General features: G+C 39.6%; 1 protein-coding gene across 1 annotated transcript; it reads right to left on the bottom strand.

The window, feature by feature from the left end:
- Window positions 1-919: 919 nt before the first annotated feature.
- Window positions 920-25,128, bottom strand: LOC143876078 (mitochondrial outer membrane protein porin 2-like). The gene is made up of 6 exons (XM_077377695.1): window positions 24,988-25,128; window positions 24,819-24,895; window positions 2,486-2,596; window positions 2,311-2,397; window positions 1,974-2,182; window positions 920-1,497 (listed from the first exon to the last, which is right to left on the bottom strand). Exons 1-6 carry the CDS (start codon window positions 25,034-25,036, stop codon window positions 1,191-1,193), a joined length of 840 nt encoding a protein of 279 aa, XP_077233810.1. The 5' UTR covers window positions 25,037-25,128; the 3' UTR covers window positions 920-1,190.
- Window positions 25,129-26,227: the final 1,099 nt, after the last annotated feature.

Below are 26,227 nucleotides of genomic sequence, written 5' to 3'. Positions count from 1 at the left end.
ACATCCGTGCTCATCCATGACTTTTTTGAAGAAAGATTACTAAATTCATAGCAAAAAAGTGATTACAGATTCCCATCAAGGCATCAATGGGGAGAGAGGACATAGAGTAAACTGAGTCCCTCAATGCCCCGGATTTAGATGACTGGCCCATGAACAAAAGGGATCATAGAACTAGTCTTATCCTCATTCATGACTAACAGACACCATATAATTTTGCTCTGTTATAGACTGTATTACAATTCACAAAAAGCAATCTACACCCAATCAGAAAAGGCAGTTGCTGGAAAAAAAGCACCAACAGAAAAATTTTCTGAAATTTTTTCTTTCCACAGAGGGAAATGATTTTATAGTAGCTAATTTAAGGGAATGTCATCTTAAATTGAAGGCTCCTCTTAAGTAAAAATTGAATAGGGTTGGCTCAAGTCATTTTCATGTGTAAAAAAAAGTAGTAACTTTTAGAGTTATTTTTCCTTTCCAAGCTTTTTCTGAAAATTCCTTCAATCCAAAGAGGGCCATTAGGTCAGTGGAGACATCCCTTTATGTTCTAAAAGATTATTTTAAATGGACTAGAACTATAATTCTGAATATTTAGATTTCCTATCTAAAGTTTACAGGATTTTCTAATTTTTAGACCTGAAAGTACTGATCATACACAGGGGAAAGGATCCCATGTCATCTTTTTTCTCTCATTATTGGATCTAAATCGTAATGCAACGTGCATGAAGGTCGTCCCTACAATGCATGGGTCATAGCCCAGATAATACTCTGATCAAACAATCCCAACCCTCCAATCAAAGCATGTTTGAGGGATGCAAAAGAAGGCAATTATCTCATCCAATTTGGACTTCTTTTGGGGGTGAGAAGGATTGCTAGATGAACACATCAAACAACTCTTTAAAAGGAAAATGGCAAAAGTAAATAGGCAAATTACAGTTTCTCATACAAAGGAAAATGAAATCCTTCCCAAGAAGGATAGAAGTGATTACAAAATGTATAATACCTGCTGAAAAAAATAAGACCACAAGAGGGTGTGGGCACCCAATCAAATAATCCACAGTAATACCCAACTTAAAGAGGAAAGCATATCTGTGGAATTATTATTTCTTGTTTTCTTTAAAATACCAAATGCCAAAAATAGAAACCGAATTTCGGGTTCTGGGTTCCATCTATAGTATGGAGAAGAGACCAAATCAAGGCTTGAGAGCAAGTGACAACCCAACCTTAGGATGCTTGTCCAAGGCCTTGGTGTCGAACTCCCCGGAAATTGTCAGAATTGACTTTTGCTTCAGTTCATGCTGCATAAGTGCCCCGAGTTTCCCATGATTGTTAAGCCTTGTTTTGATCAATGTCAGGGGATCAACGGCATACAAAGTTCCAACAGTGAATGTGTTCTCGTTCGTAGAGAACCGTCGGGTAATCTCCGCTACCGCAGCAGTCTTCTTTGGGTAATCGAGATTGTGCAGATAAGATGCCCTGAGCACATCTCCCTTGTTGGACCTGGAAAAAGGTATCGGTTATAACAGGCAATCTGGTTTATCCTATGTTACATGGATTCTTTTGAATGGGCAAATAATCCGTGTCGGACAGGTTGATTGCAAAACTTTAGTATTCAGATCACATTTTAATTTTTATTTTTTTTTCCGAATACTACTACCACAACCTCACAATTACTGCATGTTTTAATTTTATCAATCAGTAGGTTTTTTATATGGAATAAAACATTATATTTACTCAACCTATTAAAGATTTTAACATATTATTTATTATAATTAAAATTTCAGAATTAATTAAAATATTTTGGCAAATCCACGAATCTTTCTTTTTGAGGTTTGCCGAATCCGACACTCGATACCCGTGTCGGATTATGACACTTGTACCAGTACTGATGCAACATAGGGTTTATTTCTTTCTTCCTTTCTTCACTAATCCAGTAATCCTGGGTTTTGAATAGTATTGTTAATATCTAAACTTACAGGATCACGGAGGCACTGGACTCTGGCTTTGTAACGCTAATCCCGGCATTATACTTGGTAAAACAACCAGCCGTAGTGTCAAATCCTGCCTCCGCACCAAGGGCAAGGCCATGGGCACCGACAGTACCTGAAAGGTCCAAGATAGGGGACTGGTTCAACGCCGTAGCTGCTGTGAATGTTGCATGATCATGGAAATATTGTACCTCCAGCTGGAAAGGAAAAAAGAAGAGAAAGTTGGTATTTAAGTTTCATAATTGCTTGGTGTGATTAACAAAACCATCAGGGTTGACCAGTATTAGCATCGAATCAGGGCTTAGAAGAGAACGAACTTAGGTACCTTGCCGGAATTGTAATCTGGCAGCTTAAACGTAGCAATAGTCTTCGTGGATGGCAAAAGTTCAGTAAAAGTGAGGGTTGTTGATACCTGGTTGAAGTAAAAGGGAAGCTAGTTAAGAAACCAGAGAATGCAGTTCTAAGTTTTAAGGGGAAAAAATAATGGCAAAACAACACACATTTGATTCTGTATCGACTTTGACATCGATGATGCTGTTCTTATATTTGTATTGCACCGCAATGTCACCAGTAGACAATCCCCCTTTCTTCACTGCAGTTGAAGTAAGGCCCTGAAAATAAAGCAGAAATCATTTATTCTTTGCTGCTTTCTAGTATATAGAGATACATAGGGCAGCTACATTCAGAAAATGAATTTGATAAATCCAATATACAATAAAATGCAAGCAGAACATGAGAAAAATTAATAACAGGCTTTGTAGTGAATTTATGCTACTTTAGTTTATTGTAATTAACACTTAACAGAGCCTAATAAATCAGCGAAATATTGATCAATGTTGACAAAGAAGTTAGAATTAAGCACTAAATAAACAAAGATGGGCTCCGAAGCAATGAAGTAAACAAAGACAGGTATATAGGCTACATTCCTTGGTGAATTTGAAGTTCAGGAGGTTGCTAGAATCCTGAACCTCAATAATTTCATGACTAATTTGGAAGGCAACTAAAAAATCTGGTTGCTGTGGAGCAACTCTTTGCAAATCAGTCTGGCGCCTTCTATCTCGCAGGCTATGTTGGTGAAAGTCAAACACCTATCATCTGGAAAGGAGGGCTTCCTTTCTTTTGTCTACGCTAGTTGCTCTGTAGTTGAAAGGAGAGCTCTTTGGACCTAACTTCACGAATGCAGTCAATTTTTTAACAAAGTCTAGTTAGCACATAGGGACTTCAAAGTCATCCTCAAAGTGGGGGAGAAATTAGGGAGGAATTCTCCGAATTGTATCTCCACTAAGGACTTCCAAGAGCCCAGTGCAGTGCTGGCCTGATTGATGCAGGATACTCGGGCAGCAGAATTACTAGATGCAATAACAAAATGAATGAAAGATGAGTTTGGGCCAGATTGGACAGGGTTCTGATCAATTTGAGATGATTAACGGATTTCCTTTTCACCAAGGTGACCCACCTTTCCTGGACCTGCTCAGCCCATTGCCCGTTGTTGGTTAATTTTGAAAATAGCTACACCCCTTCAATCAGTCGATTCAGATTCTAAAAAACTTAGAGAAGGCATGCTCAACCCCTCAAGGTTGTGAAGCAAGCTTGGTCCATCCAGTCCGTCGGAAATCCTCTAGAGGTGGTTTCCATCAAGCTAAAGAACACAGAGGTGCTTGAGGACCTGGAACAAGTAGGTGTTTGGAATTTTTTTCCAAAATGTTAAAAATGAAGAGGATGCAGTGATCATGGCTGAAAAACACTCACTTGGACATCCCAAACCAAGCCAATGCTGATGCCCTAGATGCAGCTAGATACAAGTTCAATGAAGCTATTCTGCAGGAAAATATGTTTCTTATTTGCAGGCGTACATCTTGGATCTGTCGATTATGTTATGGTCGGAGTCCCACTCATGGTGACCTAGTCGAATTGGGAGAAGCACAGTAAGTATCATTGCGGGTCAATCAATTGGAGAACCAGGGACTTAACTAACATTAAGAAATTTGCATACCATTATTCACAGGTGGGTACTGCAGAACATGTCGAGCCCATTCTAATGGAAAAATAAAATTCAATGAGGATTTGGTTCATCCCACACATACATATCATGGGCATCCTGCCTGTAATAAATGGGAAACCCAACTGATTTTTCAAGACCACTAGAGGGGTGAGGCAGGGAGCCCCATTGTGCCCTTGTCTTTTTCATCCTAGCCGAAGAGGTCCTATAGAGGCTTGAAGAACCTATTCACTCAAGGGTAAGCCAGCTACTACGAGGTAGCACTCCTATCTCATCTCCTATTATGTAATTAGGAGCTCCCCTATTCTCGGCCAGTATTTATGAAGGGTAGTTTCTTCGATGGCCTCATAGACAAATCAGATGCAAAACCTAAGGATAGAAAGGAAAGCTATTGTCGGTGGGAGGAAAGCTTGTGTTGATCAAACACGTGCTAAGTAGCATGTTAATCTACATTTTATCTGCTCTTAGCCCTCCAAAGAAGTTCATTAAAAGAATGGACTTTTTCATCTCCAACTTTGGTGGCGCAGCACCGAACTGGGACCGAAAAAGCACTGGCGGCCTAGAATCGTACCTCAAAATCAAAGAGGACTGGACAAAATATATATGTTAGATTACTGCACTGCCTTCAGAATTAAGGCCCTCCATAAACTGCACAAAAACCATCTGTGTGGAGTCCTCTCGTGCTATCCAAGTGTAGCAGAGGCCAACACCTAAACCTTATGAAGGTCACTTGAGGCAGCTCAATTCAGTGGCACAACATAAAGTCCACCAGAGACTTATGGCAGGATTGTTCAAGATGGGTACATGGAAAAGGAACATCTATATCTGGAAGACCTCATCTCAATTGTTCAACCCGACCCAAAATGAAATTGACCCCATCCCCAATTTTATCACTACTTTCAAAATTTAGGATTATGTTTATTTCGTTTTTTCTTTTCTTTTTTTGCCATGGGCCAACCTGACCCGATTTGGAAAATCAAGTTAGACAAGTTGGGTTAGGGTTGACAGATTTCGAGGCGCGTAAGGTTAGGGCTGACCCTCCTCGTACCTAGACTTGGGTTGGGTTAGGGTTTAGGTAATGCTACATCGGGTTGGCTAGGGTTGGCCTCAACCCAACCAGAGTTACACCCCTAAACTCTGCAGCATTAGAAAGGCTGTAACTTATATTCTCTGTAGCCAGAGTAAAACGGAAAGGAAAAAGAGGATCTCCCCATCTAAGATCTCTACAACTCTTTGGGCACGTTTGGCTACCATGAATTTTTCTTTTCATGATAAATCGGTGTCTCCAAGTGGAGATGAGAGTGAAGTGGCCAAAAATCAGGAAACTGGTGTCTCCAGGTGAAGAGAAGTGGCTAAAGACAAGGAAACAAAAAACTCTACTCAAAATAGGATTGACTTTTTCCTGATTTCTAGCCACTTCTCAGGCTCATCTCAATCGTGCCCTCTCAAATCTCTCTCCTTCTCCCTCTGCCCTGCCCCTCTCTCACCACTTGGAGACACCGATTTATCATGAAATAAAAAAAATCCTGGCTGCCAAATATGGCCTTAAAGTATCCTACTCGGCCCATTTAAAAAATTGAAAATTGAACTGAGGATATGCATCATTCTATCCACTTCCTCCACTTGAGGCCAAAAATCATTTTCCTCAACATCCACATCAAGAGCAGAGATCATAAGCTTTCTCAAGGTCAAGCTTGAAGAGCAAACCTTTAGAACCAAGCATTTTTTGTGAAATCAATAACTTCATTGGCCACAACGATTCTATCAAGAATTTGTCTACCACAAATAAATCACTTTGGTTACCCACCACCAAAACAGGCAACACATGCTTAGGACTTATAAAAAGGACTTTGGAAATAATTTTGCACTTGATAGGCATAAAATCTTTTATATCTTCACCATTGCGAACTTTAGGGATAAGCAATATAAAAGAGGCATTGAAGGCATTGGCAGTTGATAGAAATAAGATTCCTCCATCACCAACATAAGATCAAGCTCAATGACCTTCCAAAATTCCTCGAAGAAGCAAACAGGGAAACCGTTAGAGCCCGGGGCTTTATCTTTATTTATACCAAAAGCTGCTCTATGCACCTACTCGGAAGAGAACGAGCTTCGAGGAGGGGAAGATCATCTTCAGGAACTTGAGTCAAATCACCATATATCCACGGATTGCTTACCCACTCCGATTTGAATATATTATTGAGATACTTAACAACTGTATCCTCAAGACCATCCTTAGCTTCAAGGATTTGACTAGACATCTTCAATTTACTAATGAGCTTCCTTTTACCAAGGTGGAAATAGCTTTAATTACGATCTCAGACCACCAGACGCAAATCCCTGGTCCTTTGTCTCCCAAAAATTTCATCCTGAACAGTGATCCGGATCCACTTGCTTTTCAGCGCTTCTCTAGCCAACATTTCAAAGGTTGTAAGAGGACCACATTCCTCTTTTCTCTTTAACTAATCAATTTCTAAACTAACATACTCTTCCTCACCCCAAAATTTTTTAAAGAGACTTTGTTCCAATTTCTAAGGATGCCTTTGAGAACCTTGACCTTACGAAAAATGCGTATACCAAGGCTCCCCTCAAAATGAAAAGGCCTCCATCACTCAGTCACAAAAAAGGTTTAAACTCGCTATGGGTGAGCCAAATTTGTTCAAACTAGAAAGGAGTCAGACGCCACAACTCATCCTCAGTTCCAAAAATAAGTGAGCATGATCAGAGATAGGGTGAGGAAAACTCCTTTTGAAAGACCTAGGAAAGAAATCCTCCAGTCCTGCAAGATAAGAAGCTTGTCTGATCTAACACAAATCATTCTCTCTATTAATCCAAGTGTGCTTCCCTCTTTGCGAAGGAACATCGATAAGGTCATGAATAGAGATGAAGAAAACCTGCAGAGCCCAACAAGAAGCACTATACTTTTCACCCGGTCATCCGACAATGCTTAAGTCCCAAGCAGTACACCGAGGTTCATCAAATAGGGACCGAGTGTGGGACATATAAGCCCATAGCAATTCCCTTTCTGCATCATAGCATAGGGCATAAAATAGCGACATCAACCGGGATGAAGAATTGTAAAGTAACTGGATTGAAAGAGATCATCTTCCCCTGTGTATTTGACCAGTTTGAATGACGGACAGGTCATTACACCCAAATGCCCCCACCAAGTCCAATGAGGGGAGTGACAGTAGCCCTAGCCCCCATCCCAACGAGACCCCTGAGACCTGACATTCCATGAAAGATTCATGATGAAACTATGCAGACATTGATTATCTCCCTAGGGCCCCTTTTAATGGATTTAACATCTTTGTTTGATGAGATTCAGGACAGGATTGGGACGGCATCTATTTCTTTCAACCATGTAAGGAGGTCAGCAAATGGTGAGGCGGATAAATTGGCCAGAGATGGGGTTTCTAGGGAGAGTTTTGAGTTCTTTGATTTTCTTCCTCCCTAGTTTTTGTACTTCCTTAGCATTCTGGTTATCCTATTTCTATTGTATCTTTCCGATGTAATTGTGGGGATCGTCTTGGTCCTTTTGTTTTCAATAAAATTATCTTTACCATTCAAAACAAAATGGATTTAGCACCTTTTACCATGGAATTCGAAAGGAGGAACGATCAAACTCTCTTTAGAAACAAGAATTCCTAACTTAGATGCCCAATCTAATAACCATAGCATTAAGCGAGTTGATATCTTCATCAGACAAAGATTGAGACTTCGAGAATACCTTGGATTGAGACTTCAAGAATGGAGAAGGGGACAATGAGCCTCCCAATAAATCACCATAATCCATTTTAAATCGGACTGATAGGGGAGTCTCACATGAAATTTTCCATCTCCCTTTCTTGATGGCTCTAGTGGAATTATCACAATTAGTATTATTGAAAATAGCTTTATCCGAAGACAGAGCAAGATTCCATACCACAAAAATATGTTGCTGAGTAACCATAGGATGAACAATCGCAACTCCTATGTTTTGATGAAGACGATTGCACTTTCTTATGGGAACTTCCCCACCTTGTGACACGCAAGGGTTGTCAATAGTAATGTCCTCCAAATGACAACTGAGATCAGAACCACTAATGACATAATTGTCCTCGACCATATGCCTCATTGAGTCACAAACCTCACCAAAAAACCTGCATCACATTCAAGGTCTTCTCCGGGGCAAGGTCCACATTCGATATATCTATGACGTCTTTAGAAGCCACATCACAACATCAACCAAAGTAGGGAGAAAATATGCCAACAGTTTCCATATATCCTTACTATCAAAAGCATCCTACCCTTCACCCCGTATCCCTAGACCACATACGGCATCTTCAAAGTTTATCACTTTATCTTGTGCCAAGACTCCCCGAGGTACGCATGCCTGCACCCTCACCACCCCTCTCGAGACCAAAATGGAATTGAGCTTCATAGAACTAGCTTGAAAGGAGCCTGTCAAAGACCCACGAGGACGAACCCAATACCCAATCTAACATTTTTTATTTTTTTTTAAAAGCTCTACCAGACTCGCCTCACATTCTGCAACACTTCTTTTCTGGTTCACTAGCCCGAATAACACTTCATTATATCGTTTGTTACCAGTCCACTACTACCAATTGACCTAATATTTTACCTCCATTTGATTCAACGCCTAGGGAACCTTCACTATCCACAACGTCGCCCACTGAGTTTCCATGTGTCACATCCTTGCAAACAGGAGAATGGTTTTCCCTCCAAAACAACACATTCTTCCTTATCATTTGCTTCATCTGAACCTCTCAAGAATGATGTCTGCGAAAAGACGAACAAGATACAATCTGTCCATCCGTCTGTTGGACATCTTATCCCTGTAAATGCAGCTTATCCCCCTCGAACTCCACAATCTCCATTGGAACCAACTAGTGATCTCTCCAGAGCAAACACTTTGCACAAAGACTGGCCATTTCCTGACCTCCCTTGCTCATCTCTAAACACATCTTATCCCTCACACAATAGCCTTCAATTTGAGCATCAAAGCCGGTCCCTGCCACCTTCAACAGACTTCAAAGAGGGGCATCCATTGAGTCACTATTCATGCTTCTGCCTTTAAGCAACTTATCATGCTTCACCCTGACTAAAGTAGCAGGACGAGTTGGAGTAACTTTCTCAAAAGAAGCCCCAAACTCCTTCAATGTCACAGGGTATTCAATACCACGATTCCCCATGAATAATTGTAATCTATGTCACAAATATCGTTCTCGGGAATTTCTCGGCAAGTAAAACGCTTGGGATATATTAAATTTTTTTGGGTTATAGGGAAAAATGATGAAAAAAATTACTTAAAAGTACATAAAAATATAATTTAAGACAAACTATAACATAAAAAATGGAAAAATATATTGATATATTCTTGTGATTCCAACCCAATTTCCCTTTTGTATTCTATCCCCGCTGAAACGAATACCGAAACCAAAATCGCAAGCGTATTAGTGGTATACCGTATACTATATCAATATGTGTTACAAATTATATTTATATGAATTGCATGTGAAATGTGAAGTGTGTATTATGTTATTTATACGAATTACATGTGAAATGTAGTATGTATGCAGACATGCATGATAGCACATGTTACTGGGTGTTTGATGTTGTTAGACCATTATGGATGATTGGCATACTTATGTGATGGTTTCTAAGTGTGTACCTGTGCTTTTTCTAGCATTTCTTGAAGTTTCATCTTACAATTCTATCATTTGCATATATTTCCATGATTTTACAGGATTCCCACCAAAATTTCTAACCGAAACTGAAACGTTTCATTTCTGTAGCAACCGAGACCAAAATTTAAAACCTGCTCGCATGCTTCTTGGCTTTTTTATCTCCCACATGTATTGGATTAAGAATGATATTTTTTCCAATCAAAAAATATTTTTTCCATTGAATATGAAATCTTAGGCAATGTTTTAAATTTCAACTTCGATTTCAGTTTCAGTTGAAAATTTTGGTCAAAATCATGTAATATCACAGAAATGTACGGGAACATAATGCAAATGATAGAATTGTAAGATGGAAACGCCAGTAGATGCTAGAATAAGCACAAAAGCATACTGAGAAACCACAGAAACATATGGAAACATATGCAATTGAAGAGGGCAGAATAGAAGGGAGGTGAATGGGGCCTCGCATTAGGAGGGGAGTCTAGAGAACGGTTGGAAATTTCTGTCAAAATCCTATACAATCACAGAAACATATTGGAACACATGCAAATGATAGAATTGTAAGATGAAACATCAGTAAATGCTAGAATAAGCACAAATACACACTTAGAAACCACATAAGCAAGACCATCCATAATGGTTTAACAACATTGAACACCTAGTGACATACGTTGTAGTGCATGCCTGATAATTCCGTACATGCCACATTTCACATGTAATTTGTATAAATATTTATACAAATACGCACTCGGCTCAACACTTAAATATAATTATGTAACACATACTAATATAGTATACCACTAATACACTTCGATTTTGGTTTTGATATCCGTTTCAGTTTCAATATGCATTTTGGTGGCGTGGAGATGAAAACATTTCGGTCATTTTGTATCAGTTTTGGTGGAAATTAAAAATCATGTATGTGAGTACGAAGAAGGTTGAATTGATGAAACTTCTTATCTTGGGCTCCCTTTGGGAGGTGGCAGACCGAAAATAGGTTCGTGGGCGCCCATTGTGGAAAGAATCGAAAGGAGACTAGATACATGGAAAAGGAATTTGGTATCAAAAGGGGGAAGATTGACCTTGATTAAAGCCGTGCTGTCGAACATTCCTATTTACCAATTATCATTATTCAGGTGCCCTGTTTCTATCGCAAAGCGAATCGAATTGATTCAGCGGAGGTTTTTGTGGGGAGGTACAAAGGAAAAAAAGAGTCTCTCTTTGGTCTCCTGGGAAGATGTTTGCAAGCCGGTACTCGGCGGAGGTTTGGGGATCCGTAAGATCAAACAGGTAAATGACGCTCTCTTGGGGAAATGGTTGTGGAGGTCTGGCGAAGAACAGACTCAGTTATGGGCGAAAGTTATTGGTGGTAAATATGGCGCAGACGTGGGTAATTGGAGATCCCTAAATCGATTTAACAAACCAGGCGTGACTCTGTGGAGGGATATTTTGCGATTGAGTCCAGGTTTTGACCGCGGCATAAGATATAGAGTATACTCAGGGGATAGAATTTCTTTTTGGAATATGGCATGGTGTTCCGTCATCCCTTTAAAAGATTTGTTCCCTGCTTTATATGTGGTGGCCAGGGACAAACACGCTTTAGTCAAAGATTGCTTTGAGTTTCGGGCCAAGAAGGTGATATGGAAGCCGATGTTCCGCAGAAATTTCTTCGACAGGGAATTGCTCTCGATGGTTTCTTTTCTTCAGGTCTTAGATGACAACTACATTAGTTCATCAGGGGCGGATAAGAGGATCTGGGTGTGGGACTCATCGGGTTATTTTTCGGTTAAATCTTTCTACAAAGGAATGTATCCGTGTGCGGCAAATCGGTCTGTGGCAAAAATGTGGAAGATGAAGGTTCTTCCTAGAATTTGCTTCTTCGGTTGGTCGGTGATTCAAGGCCGTATTCAAACGGTAGATTTTTTTAGGGCAAGGAATATGATCATAGTCAATCATTGTGCTATGTGTATCGAAGCCGGAGAATCTGTGGAGCATTTATTTATCCATTGCAAAGTCGCTCGAGAGGTATGGGGAAGGGTTCTGGCGAGATTCGGCATCGAGTGGGTATTTCCTTCCCAAGTGAAGGATCTATTTGAGGGGTGGGCGTTTACTCCATGGAGGTCAAAAGGTAAAGTCTTGTGGTCGATTTCATTAATGGCTACGCTGTGGGTTTTGTGGTCGGAAAGAAACAATAGGATTTTCGCTGGGCGTTCAAATTCTCCCTATTTCCTGTATATCAAGGTAGTAGCTTTATCGATTTCATGGGCAAGGGCACTGCCCATGTTCAAATTTGTTTCGGCTTTCGACCTGTGGGAGGGATGGAAAGTGGTATGCAACAGTCAAGTACCCGCTCCTAGTATCTCTCAGCAATGGGTCAATCCTCCAGTAGGTTTTTCTAAGCTGAATTTTGACGGATCGAGCTTGGGTAACCCTGGCCCAGCTGGGATAGGGGGTGTCCTTAGGAATTCAGAGGGGGATGTTGTGCAGGCTTTTTCCGGGCCTATAGGTGTCGCAGATTCTAACGAAGCTGAAGTCAGAGCTGCTTATCAAGGATTCCTGATGTTTGGAAGCGAGAGGGTAGCGAACACTATCGTGGAAGGAGACTCTGTCAACGTCATTACGTGGCTTAAGGGTTCGGTGAATCCTCCTTGGAGATTTCTTCGATTTTTTGATGAAATAAAGGATATATCGGTCGGATGCTCGGTAGATTTCCTTCATGTTAGGAGATCTGCCAATGAAATCACTGATAGTTTGGCTAAAGAGGGTGTGGTCAAGCAGTCTCTGGAGCTTTTCGACTTTCTTCCTCCTTAATTTATTTTTGTTTTGCTTTTCCTTATTTCCTTTCATCCTGTGTGTAATCTTGGCCTAGTGGGGGTGCGGGAGGCCTTTTTTTTTGTCTATCCCTTTTTAATATAATCAGTTACCATTCAAAAAAAATAAAATTCTTGGTTTTTTATTTTTAATTCATGATCTTAATTTCTTGAATCGGAAATTTTTCATATATTTGTATTTCTTAGATCTAAACCTTTAGAAGTGATCCCATGCCAGTTTTGCTTCTTTCATATTCTTTTTGGTTTGCACTTAATCTGTATTGTTTCAGCTGAGATTCGCACTTAAGAGCCTTCTCCTAAGGTTATTCATCCCCTTCGAGTTGTCCTACATCAAGAGGGCATGAAACATAGGGTTTTAAATGGAAAAGAAAGAAAATGAGAGAAAATGAGATTTTCTTGGATATTTTTTCCTTTCCACTGGGATTACTAAGATTTACTCAATTTATTTTCCTCTTCAATTTGATAATCTTGTATCCACTATTTATTGAAACTATATTTCTTCCTTGATACTACATCGCATTCGTTGGTGATTTTTGTGGCCCATGGCAGGAGAAGGAGATAACCAACCAAACCAATCAAGAGAGAAGTTTCAAGCTTTGCAATAATTGAGGGCAACTTTGCCATGATTGTAGAAAGCAGGAATATATGGGACTAATGAATTCATTGGAAACCCTAGAATCCCTAGTGCACTCGTCACTCCGCTTAATGATGGGAATTATCAGGGTTTTGTGCATGGAGGAGCACAATTCCAATAACATGGGCGTGATGGAAGTAACGGGGAGTCTGGGACTCTTGAGATAAAGAACATGGAGCAAGTACTCAATTGGTTAACTGAAGTAGAAAGGATTTTGTATATTTGGGGAGATGTCCAAAACCAAGAAGGTAAAACTTGTAGATATTAAGAATTACATATCCATGTGACAGAACAAGTCCAGTCAACTAGAGTTCAAAGGTGCAAGGACAAAATCAACGCATGGTAGAAGAGCCATAGAAGGGGAGAATCTGAGTTGGCCTTATCCAATGTGAATCAGTTTTGATCAAGTACACCCCAATTGGCCACTCTGGTTTCACCCGGATGTTGCTTGCTCCGGCATCAATGCACATGCTTCTGCCATGTCTTGGTAGTACCACCACCAGAATGACCTACCTACCTCACTCCAACCCCATTTGAGAGTTCTGACTCATTTGATGGACATTTCTCCCTTCCGAATATACCTGTTGGTCCGGCTCTGCATGCCGGTGATCATGGCCAAATGATAAGTTACAAATAGCAGCCTTAATACTATAGGCCCTCCATTAGTGAGGGTGTGATTGATACATGTGTACGTTTTACAAGAGCTCATAACTCAACCTAACAAAGCCTTTTTCCCAAACTAGTTGGGGTCCGCTAAATGAATCCTTTAGAAAAATTTCATGAAGAAGGTGAAGAAATTTACTCGGCTCTAATCCTAACTCTAGTTGGGTTCCTCTAAGTGGATCATTTCCTTCGATTCTATCCTATCCAAGGTCATGTTCTCTGTTATGTTCCTAGCTATCAAGTCTTTCCTCATTATTTCTACCCAAGTTGTTTTCGATCTACCCCTATCTCTTTTTACTCCATCAACTTGGCACGAGTCGCCTCTTCTCACTAGAGCATCCAAAGGCCTACGTTGGATATGTCCAAAACATCTTAATCGGTGCTCTCTCATCTTCTCCTCAATTGGTGCCACTCCCACCTTTTTACGAATGTCTTTATTTTTAATTCTATCTAACCTTGTGCGGCCGCACATCCATCTAAGCAATCGCATCTCCGCTAAATTCATCTTATGCAAATGCTGCTTCTTGGTGGCCCAACATTCTGAGCCGTACAGCATGGCCAGCCTCACAGCCGTCTTATAAAAATTTCCCTTCAACTTGGTAGAGATTTTACGGTCGCACAGAACTCCTGAGGCAAGCTTCCACTTCAACCAACCTGCTCTTATTCTATGGTTAACATCATCTTCAATCTCTCCTTCCTAATGTAGAATTGAACCAAGATAGCGAAAGATCCCTCTTAGGTATCTCCTGTCCAGTCATATTTACTACATCCTCGTCCCGCCTCCTTACATTACTAAAGTTGTACTCCATATACTTTGTCTTAGTCCTACTCAGTCTAAAACCTTTGGATTCTAAAGTAGTTCTCCATAACTCTAACTTAGCATTTACTCCTGCTTTTGTTTCGTCAATTAATACTATGTCATCTGCAAATAACATACACCATAGCACCTCATCCTAGATACCCTCCGTAAGCTCATCCGTAATTGGCGTAAAAAGATAAGGGCTTAGAGTTGATCCTTAGTGCAGTCCTATTGTAAACTCACTAGACGTGCCATCCGTGGTTCTGACACTAGTTATTGCTCCATCGTACATATCCTTAATCACATCAACATATTTAGTATGCACTTTTTTCCTTTCAAGGACCCACGACATAATACTTCTATAAACCCTATCATACGTTTTCTCCAAATCAATGAAAACCATATGAAGGTCATTTTTATTTGCTCTAAATCTCTCCATTAACCGCCTAATAAAGAAGATAGCTTCCATAGTCGATCGTCCGGGCATAAAGCCAAATTGATTCTCTGACACCTTAGTCTCTTTTCTTAGTCTATGCTCAATTACCCTCTCCCAAAGCTTCATGGTGTGACTCATTAGCTTAATTCCCCGGTAATTGGTGCAACTTTGAATATCCCCTTTATTCTTATAAATAGGTACTAATGTACTCTTCATGAGCTCATATGACTATATAATCGCACACAGACCTTCGAACTAGGAAAGTTACCTTTTCAAGGATCCAGTCCCACAGTGTTTCTATCTGTAACTCATTCCATTCCCTAGGTTGGGGATTACCACGTCCTTCTAGAGGTACGGGTTATGTTGGAGGATCAATTGTTGCAGAAAAAGGAAGACTAAGAATTGAATGAACTTCCTTCCCTCTCCCTCTCCCTCTCCCTCTCTCTATAGGCCTTCTTTCTTTACAGGAAGGGGAGTAGGTCAGGGCTGTTTTTCCTTCATGCCTTTCCTCCCTTTGGTCGGTAAGTCAATAATCTTTCCTTACCCATCCGGTCGAAAAGTCAATCCTGTCTTTATGCGTTTGTGCATTCTCATTCGCCATGCCATGAAATTACATCGATGATGGGTTGTTTCTCAAACAAAGGTTCTCAAACAAATTTTAGGATTTCTGCAAGTGATAGGGAAAGCATCATAACATTATACAGCCCTTAGCAATGAATTCCATTCCGTTCCGACCGGAATGGCCAAAACGTACCGTTTCATTCGGGGTTCCTGAATGGAAACCCCCTCATACCGTTTCGACCTAAATTCAGCCTCGGTCCGGACGAAACACGCCTTTTCAAAAAAATGACAAAAATGCCACTAAAAAGGATAGTTTTCATTATTGTCCATTTACCCTCATTTTTGGACTTTTTATCATTTTATAGTCGCATGAAGGGTATTTTGCGTCTTTTTTTAATCTATAAGCACCTACACCTCTATATAAACCCATCTAAGCCTTTTTTTCTACTTATATTTTTTTAGCAATTCATGATTTTTATTTTTATTTTGGTTTTTTATATTTTAACTATTAAAACATTCCGGTAGCATCTTTTTCGAAATGGCTGAAATGCCGAAGCGTTCCGTTCCATTAGCCAAAACGAAACGGAATACATAACTAAGATACAGCCACATACATCTGCTTCAAATAAACAAAAAATGTAGAGAAAAAGCCACTCCATTCATTAATTTTATAAAAAAAGTACAATATAACGAAAGAGTACAATATAATGATAGGAATTTAAAAGACTTTTAACATAAACAATTAGAATAATTTATTTTTAAAATGAATAACTTATTAAGCGATAGATCGGGCAAAAATAACTCTCATACAAAAAATTGAAGTCAAAATGCATAAGGTGAGCCCTTAGTGCTTAGTCTTATTCTCAATTGGAGAAAATTATTGAGATTTAGTTTGGTGTTACATATTGTATAGTGAAGTTTTTCATTCATCATTGGGTCGACCTTAGCAGTTTGACAAAAAAACACACATGATAGGAGAAGAGCACCTACACCTCCAAGGATGGTAATAAAAAAGTTCTTTTTTTGCCACCATGCATGACATCCCAAAGTCCGTTAAGGGAGAGGGGAAACAACAAAACTTACTGGTGGTCAATGACTTTCTAAAATAAAAGGCAAGGTGAAGGGGCATATGCACTTTCAGTAAGAGAAAGGGATGAAAGGACTCACGAAATTCCCAAGGACTGGGAACCACTCATGAAGGAATACGCGAGTGCTAATGCACCAATGGGGTTGCCACCTATATGGGACATCGTAGACAACATAGAACTAGTGCCAAAGTCAAGGTTGCCTAACTTACCACATTATAGGATGATTCCTAAATTGCATAAAGAACTACAAAGGCTGGTAGAGGAATTGATAAGGAATGGGATTTACTAGATAGTTGATGAGCACATGTGATGTTCGGCATTATTGACTTCAAAGAAAGATAGAACACAGTGCATGTATGTGCATAGTTGAACGGTTAATAAGACAACTCTCAAATATTGCTTTTATATTTCAAGATTGGATGATAAATTAGATATGTTGTATGGTGCCAAAGTGATCTCTAAAATCAATTTGAAGATTGGATACACGAAGGAGATGGTTGGAAGAGGCATTATGAGATGGTTATGTTGATTGGTTTGTCCAATGCACCAAGTACTTGTATTTGTTTGATAAATCAAGTACTCAATCCATTAGCCTCTAGGATGACAAGAACAATGTACAAGCTATCCAATACTAGCCTACACCTTCAAGCATTGATAGTGTTAGTAGCTATGGTTTGGTAAAGTTTTATAAGCAGTTTATCCGAGACTTCAGCACCATCATCGAGCCAATCTAATTGTAAGAAAAAAGACAAATTTGGGTGGACAAAAGAGGCAGATAAGACTCCACATAATAAAGGAAAGAATGTGCAAGGCTCTAGTGTTAGAGCTGTCATGCTTTGATAAGCTATTCAAAGTGGAGTGTGATCCAAAGTGGTGTAAGGGTTGAGGGACCGACTGTATCTTTTTTTTAGTAAGAAGCTGAAAGGTTAAGGAAGAATTATCACACCTATCACAAAGAATTTTATGACATCTTCCAAGCTCTTCAATCGTCGAGGCACTACCTTACACCAAGGGAGATTGTGTTGCATCCATACCATGAATCGTTGAGGCTTACTAATGATCAATTCAGGCTTTATCAAAGACATAAAAAGTGTGTTTCTCATCTACAAATGTTCGCTTTGTCCTCAAGTATAAATCAAGGGTACAAAATAAGTGATGGATGCTCTTAGAAAAGGGCCATGTTGATCGGAACTATGTCCATCAAAATTTCCAGCATGAACCATCTCAATGAATTGAATGAGTATTTCATGGAGAATTGGGTTGATTACAAGAAGGGGCAGCAAGGTGATTATGTTATACAAAAGGGAACCCAACTCCGCATTCTTAATTGTTCGATGAAACAGAGGATCGTCTTTGAGGCTTACGGTGGTGGCTTAGGAGGTAATTTTGGAACACACACTTCGAAGGGATGTTGCATAATAATGAATGAGTGCCGGATATGCCCAATTATACAAATGGACAATCTCAAAACATAAGGTTGTATACACCATTCCGAGTACCTAGAGAACTATGTATTTTATGTTGGGATTGCCACGAACCCAACGAAGAAACTATTCTCTCATGGTGGTAATTGATCGATTTTCTAAGGGAAGTGATATATCTGCCCCTTTTTTTACTTGGGACAGCCATCTCTAGTGTATCTATGACTTCAGAGGGGCTGATATACTTATATGGGGAAAGTGTTCAATGGGCATGATTGCCACGTACACAGCAGGTGGCTGTCCCATGTAAAAAAAAAAAAGGGATTGACGGGGGGGGGGGGGGGGGGGCGTGGGCGTGGGGGGCGATTTTATTATTTCCCTTTTCTAATGTGTCACACTTAATTGTTTATAAAAAGAACTCTAGATGCAACCAACATTGCAAATCTCTACTTCAAAGAGGTCATGCTCCTCACAGAATTCACAAAAACCATTAGCTCCAATCGCGACTAAAAGTTTCTGTTACACTTATGGAGAACTTTGTAGAAGCAATTTGGAACATGACTTCAATATAGTTGGGCCTAAAACCCACAAAAAGACGGCCAAAGAAAAGTAGAGAACTAGAGCTTGTGGAAGCTTTTATGAAGGCTGTTCTATTGGCAAAAGAGATTTTATGGAAGACAGCTACATCATTATTATGGCTTGGCTTCCTTTCCTAATTTGGAAAATGTAAGCGAAGCAGAAGAAGAAACGGTTGAACGCATGAAAGAGCTGCATGAGGAAGTTCGTAAAAGGCCAAAGTGGATGTATATCGTCGTTGATATGTATTTGAAGAAGGTAACATGATTATGGTGAAGATTCAAAATACTCGATGGCATGGATGAGAAATACAAGGTTGAAGATGGTGGCAAAGCGGTAACTGAATTTTTAAAAGAATGAGCTGACACAAATTCAGCAAAGAAATTGTTTCAATAGAAGAGTTACAAGACATTGCACCAAAGACATTGGAGGTATTTAAAGCCTTGAACTAGAGAATGAGTTCTTCCCAAGGAGGAGAGAGTCGAGAGACTGATGCAAATGTAATCTCTATGCGTCGAAGAAATCAAGGAAGAAGAGTAACGATCAACTCAAGAAGAAACAAGGTGTTAATTTGTGTTTGCAATTATAAAATCTGGCCTAACGTAATATTACTATTGTGGGCCCCACATTGGATCACATAAGTTGAAACTTGGCATGGGGGACCATCATCATGGGAACTACCTATGATCCGAATTTGGTGTCAAACAGATCACATTTGCTATTGTTTTGGTGGTTAAAAGAGAACCAACTTGCTAATTACTACAAATAGGAGCATGCTTGTCATTTTCCTATAAACAATTTACGAGGGGCATTTCAATCATTTTAGTTTATTTTACTTTCACAAAAAATCACATGAAGGAGGCATCAAACATAGTATTTTAGATATGAAAGAAAGAAAGAGGGAGAAAAATGGACTGTCTTGGCTATTGTGTTCTTCTCTATTGAGATTGTTAGGGTTTACCTATTTCTCTTCCTCTTCAACCAGAACTTCTTCTTGAATCCATTGTTTGATGTATTTGTTTCTTCTTCTTTAATAATACTTTGCATTAGGTAGGCCATAGAAATCATTTTTCTCAGCTTTGCCCCTAATGGTTTCAATCTTGATTTCTGTTATAAGCTTTTCGATGGACTTGCCTTTCGACTTTGCCTTTAAAACTTAAATATCCATATCATCCTCTGTTGCATGTGCATTGTCTCCTTGTCTAGATTTTTGTACCACCTACCACGTCTTTCGTTCAAACTTTAAATAATGCCTTCGGTAAGATATAGAACCAAAAATTCCAACTAACCTACCATAAAAGCTGATGACACTCAACCTGCAGACAAAGAGTAGAAACAATGTTTCTCAGGCTGTGGGGTGGACCATCTCGGTCTTCTCTCCTTTTCTTTGTATGAATTTGCAATCATTCAAAAAATAATGTTTCTCAGGCTCCTTATCTACAAACCAAGTTGTGTGATCTCATAGAAAATTTTCAAAAATGTGAAATCAGAGGCCTAACTGCAATCGAAGTTAAATGCTCCATGAAGGCAGTCAAGCTAGCTAACAGCTCATGGGTAAGTCTTAGCCATGCCAACAAGGACGGTTCCAATGTTAATAATTTATTAATTTAAGACCAAGATCGCTCATGTACATTTTTCATTCTTCCTACCAAACCATATAGCACATCCACTGTAATTCCACATTCTTACATCATAAGGACTCTCAGGGTCACGGACATTTATAAATAATCACATCCCGCACATTTTTAAATTATCTCACCTCCTTCGAGTTGATAAAATTGACCCCACTTTCCAAATTATAAATGGTCTCATGAAATATTGAAGCTGCGATAGTTAATACTTAGGTGACATTCTGAAGAGTCACACAGTCAATTGGTAACATACAAGTTCTACACAAGTAGGGTAACCCATGTTCTCAGAATCATACTGGTCAAAGTAACCCTAGCAAGATAGGTTCTACCTTCCCTTGGCAGGAACCTGGTAAATCTGCCCAGTAATCTTGCTCATGTGCTATCATACACGTGTAATACATATACTATGTAAATTGTGCACATATAAGTAGATAATATGAGTATATTTTTATGTAAAACATAGGCAGATTCCAACTTATTTCCACCCAAATACATGTCCCTGTCTGCTTTTTGAACTTTACATCAAGTCAAGGCAAACCATAGTTGTCAGAGTAAGAAGCGAGTGCCAGAAGTGAAAGCAGGGATCGAGGGGTTTGGAAAAGAGAAAATGATGGAAGCGAAAAGTTTTAAAGAAAATAAAGACAAAATGTGTGGGAAGCATCATTAGAAGACAATATGAAGCATGTAATAAGCCTCATTGGAAGTGAATACGAAATACATAGAAAGACTAGGATTGTAGTATGTTAGGGAGGAAGGGTTATATATGTAACTAGGTAAGGATTCCAAGTAGGAAAGAAGAATTTGCAACTAATTAGAATTTCGAATTTTAGGAATTTATAATTTCATATGGTTTATTCATGTATATTTACTATGTTTTTTGAAAATGATTCGTATAATTATTATTTTTTAAACTTATGATGTGTTTTAAAGTTTTAAATGCACTCTTTTTTTAAATACAACCCTTCAACATTATCAAGAGGAGAAATATTGTTTTTTTTTAAATGGAGAAAATATTCTTTTAGGAAGAAATAATCACCCAAATAAGAAGCATGCTCTTAACTAAGAGGAACACGTAGGAAACATTTGGGAAGCGTGCTTGCCCTAAATTTGAGAAGCGAGAACTTAGCTTCCAAAGCAAGTTTCTCGCCTCCCATCCAACTAGGAAGTTTCCAGTAAATATAAGGCAAACAACCATAATCTGACCACCATTCAAACAAAAAAGAAAAAACATAATTTGACAAGAAGTTTTTTTTTCGTAAACAAAGGCAGATTCCAACTGATATCCACCCAAATACATGTCCCTGTTTCTGCTCTTTGAACTTTACATACAAGAATGCCTCAAGTCTAGGCAAACAAGCACAATCCGACCACCATTCAAACAAAAAGGGAAAAAATCTGACTTGACAAAAATAACTCGATTTTTTTGCGTGTCATGATAACTACAATCGAATCAACAATACATAAATCTTATCAGAGTTTCAAATTTGAAAAAAAAATGAGATTTCTTCAAAAGCAGAAACATTATAGCCAGAATAACACACCATCGATGATCAAATCAAATGACGAAAATTGCAAGTTTTTTTTTTTTTTTTTCAATAGCAACAAAAATTGCAAGATTCAACTAAATAAAAATGTTGAGAAAATCCGGCGGGCAAATCCGATCCGATTGTACACAAATAAACAAAAAAGTAAAAGAAGAAAACAAGGCACAAGATGAACACCAAGATTTTACTTGGTTTGTCCACGGGCGAGAACACGATCTTCCATTATGAGAAAAAAATATATATAACGATCACAATGGATTAATCCCAAACCCCAAAATAAAAAACCCTCTTTCTCCTCCTCTCTTTCTCTCTCCTTCGCTTGTTCTTTCTCTTTATCCCTTCCTCACGCCTCCACTCTTGCCTCCCACAATTTTGGTCATGTGAGTAAAAGAGACTTTATACTAGTTTTTTAGAAAACCTAAAAAACCCCTTTCCTATTTTGGTTTCCCACTCCAACTACCAACCCTAGTTATAATTAGGAAACGTCCACCGTGGGAAACATGTTACTAACCCAATTCGTAACGATTTTGATCTATACAAGATCAGCCACTTGATCCACTTTGAGGGAAGGAGAATAAAAGACACAATTGCTAAGACGATTTCTTCATTGATGAAATAGAAGATTACAACTTTTTTTTTTTTTTTGAAAATTGACAATTTCATTGATACTATGGAAATTACATTGGGGACCAGGGGTCCCTACTTGCATTACATAGAATCAATTAAGGGTAGCCAAGAGCATACTCCTCGGCCCGTAAAAACCAAAAGAAGTGATTTTTGGGTCAACCGCTACGGTTAGGTCTACAGTTCCCTGCGGTGCCATCATTCCAAATAACTTCTTCACTTCCCTTTCAGAATCTTCATCTACGACCGCAGCCGGAAGTACCTTCATCATTTCCCCTTTACCATGCCCAATGGTCTCTACCATATTTGTGGGCCCCCTCCAGTCAAGATTGTGACCTACCACGTCACATAGACTTGTCCACCACATTTCAGCTGGCGAATTCAATTTTCAAAAATCCCACTCAAAGGCCTGGAGCTATTGTGCGCCCCTAACTGTGCACAATAGCCATCCCTATATTACCTTGCCTACAATACCCAATAACCTCAACTTTGTCATATTCAACATAAATAGCCATATTTGTGGGCCCACAAAGTCAAGAATGTGACTTTTCATGTCACACAGATTTCCCCACCACCTTTCAGCTGACAAATTCAAATTTCAAAATCCCGCTCAAAGACTCAGAGCTATTGTGCGGCCCCTAACCGTATACCGTACACGGCAACCAACAACCCATCACCATCATCCGATTTCCGGCGCCTCCATCTCGTACAACCACCAAACTCCGGCAGCCTCCACCTCGCACCACCACCAAAACTCCGGTGGATCCCCATTGATTATTCCTTCCACCATCCTCTCCATTCCTACATCCATTAACCTAAAACTCAAAACCAAAATCCTACAATCTCCATTACCGCTAGCCGCTAACCCAACATTAGGCCATCTCCCACGGTCCTAAGTCTGGTCTCAGCAGTAGCCCCAATCTAGCACCTCGATCGACTACCCTACATCACCCCCAGATCTCCTGCCAGTAATCCTAATCCTATCTCTGGCTACCTATTGCCTCCTCCACTCAACACGGCCTCCAGATCCAACGACCCACAGCTTCCCAAAACCATTTACCGGCATTCCATAGCTCCATTTCCGGCATCACACGTGCCTGCGGCATTTCTCTAGGGAGAAGAAGATTTGGAATACCCGGCAATCTCAATGCCGTCAACCTCCATCATTCTCTTCATCCACCACCATCACCACCACATCTAACCTCCTCCTTTCTCCCCCAAATCCGGCCACCCTTTTTCATAATCCTGCCACGTCCACTACTTCCAACGACTCACCAGCCCATTATCTCAATCCACCCCACCCATCTCCAGACCTTTCCCAATAAATCCAGCCCTTTCGGACCCATATCCGGCCATTCCGCACCTCCAGCCACCATTGTTGCATCACCTACGAGGTCTGCCCAAACCTGGGCATTATCCGGCCACCAACACCTCCCTTGCCCATCAAGAGAGAGAGAGAGGGAGAGATCAGAGCATATGAGAGATAAATATCAGAGAAAGAGAGGCCAGAGAGGGAGAAAGAGGAGGGGATCGGAAAAAAGCAGACAAGGAGATCAGGGAGAGATCATGAGAATATAACAGGGGATAAAGGGGGAGAGAGAGAGATCAGGAAGGGAGAGGGGAGAGAGACGATCGATCAAAGCGAGAGAAAGAGGGATCAGCGAGAAAGGGGAGATATAAAATCGCAAAAAAGGGGGGGAGAGAGAGAGAGATTCCATCGCCTCCCTCCCTAGGGATTCCATCGACCTAGGGAGGGGGCAGCAGTATCGCCCCAAAATCCCCCCAAAATCGCAGAGACCTTTTTTTAAAAGCGCTCCCAAGGGATTCGATTACAACTTATTTATAACCCATAGATCCTATGTAACTTTCCTACTTAATAAGAATCCTACGCAAATCTCCTTCACAATTACATAATCGCTTGCTATTCTAAGATCCTAGCAAATATGCTAACAGTCCTATCAAATCTCCATCTACTAAATATAAAATAAGGTAACTACTAAAAATATTGCCAGCAGCCACATTAATCCAAAGTCCAAACTAATTTATTCCACTCTAAGTGGGACCCATCTAGGCATGTATCAAAACAAGGCAACTTTCCCAACAAAAAAGATAAGTGGAGAACAACATAAGTGAAAATTCATCTCTAAAATCAAATCCAAAACAATGAAATATAAACATTCAACCCAATCCATACAATTGTACACAATATACATCTACAGAAACCTCAAAAGAAGCAACGAGAAGAGCAAAACCCTAAGATAACGATCTCAAGTCAATTCTTCGCGGAAACAAAAGAAAAGAGAAGAAATCAGGATCTGAAGAAGAAATAAAGTTCTTACAACTCCGCAATCGATGTCGCGGCTGTAAGTCGAGACAGTGAATTTCTGATCATAGTTATAATCCTTCGTGAGCAGATCTGCGTAGATCATGCCAAAAACATTAGAAAAAAACATAAGATAAAGCGCAGAAATAGAATTATATAGAAGAATGGAATGTTTTGAAAATCACCTTTGGCAAGTTTTCCAATGTCAGAGAAGAGTCCTGGGCCCTTGCTCATGGCTACGCTGAGAGAGAGAGAGAAGGAGAAGAGGGTTTTCCAATGTCAGAGAAGAGTCAGAAATACAATAGATAGGGCTGGCTGAAGGTGGGGAGGGGGCGAATATATTATCTCCTAGTATATAATTATATATAGCAGTACGGATATTGGCACTACCTTGTTTTGATAATTGCAACAACTCAGCTTGTCTTTTCTCTTTAATTTGAGCTTTTTGAACTGTAACTGTATTAACCTACAACCTTGACGGCTGTTTAAATTACAAAGGTTAAAATGAGTTACTGCAGTTATCACAATATGGTAGTGCCGGTATCAGTAGCCGTACCATAAGTGTGCACTGGAGAAAATTAATGAAAACCCAATTGGCTGTAGTTTTACAATGTACACATGGAGATAAAAATTGTTATTTCTTATTGTATCTTTCGGGCAGCATTTTATACATATCGATTCTCTTCATGACCTGGCCCTCGAATAGAAATCCTACTATTAAGAACAACTACGTTATTAGTTACACCGGCAACATTTCTCAACGGGTTGTTGCCAACCAACGAAAACCTTAAACTAAGAATGGCAATGTTATTAAGTATACCAGCATTATCTCTTTCACTTAATCCAAGTTGATTAAGATAAACAGTCAGTCGCTAGATAAAAAACGGCAACGTTATTGCATATATCGCCAGCATTTTTCCGACACCAACTGTTATATCCACTGATCAAACCATCGTTGATTAATTAATCGCCCTAATAAGAAATGTCAACGTTATTAAATATACCGCCAGCGTTTTTCCTACTCCAACCATTATATCCACTAATCGAACCATCGTTGATTTGAGCTGGTCAATAGCCTTAGTCAGAAACTACAACATTATTAAATATACAGCCAATGTTTTTACCAATTGGACCGTTATATCCATTAGTCGAACCGTCACTGGTTAAGGGGGTCGATCGACCCAATCAGAAACGGTAACGTTATTAAATATATCGCCAGCGTTTTTTCCACTCGAACCTTTATATCCACTAATCAAACCTTCTTTAAGAAAGGTAATCGAACTAGCGTTTTTCCCACTCTATGAACGGCAACGTATGTTTCTTATAGAGGCGAGCTATATGTTGAGGTGTACTCTCGTGCAACAAATCCGAGGAGGCTATCTGGGCTCCGATGGTGTCAGGAAGGGCAACAGGGTCTTTGCACCT

This window comes from Tasmannia lanceolata, unplaced genomic scaffold, assembly GCF_043159265.1.
Source record: "Tasmannia lanceolata isolate RefF3 unplaced genomic scaffold, GAP_Taslan_0.1 ptg000004l, whole genome shotgun sequence".
NCBI lineage: Eukaryota > Viridiplantae > Streptophyta > Magnoliopsida > Canellales > Winteraceae > Tasmannia > Tasmannia lanceolata.
This window is presented reverse-complemented; position numbering and strand designations above follow the sequence as displayed.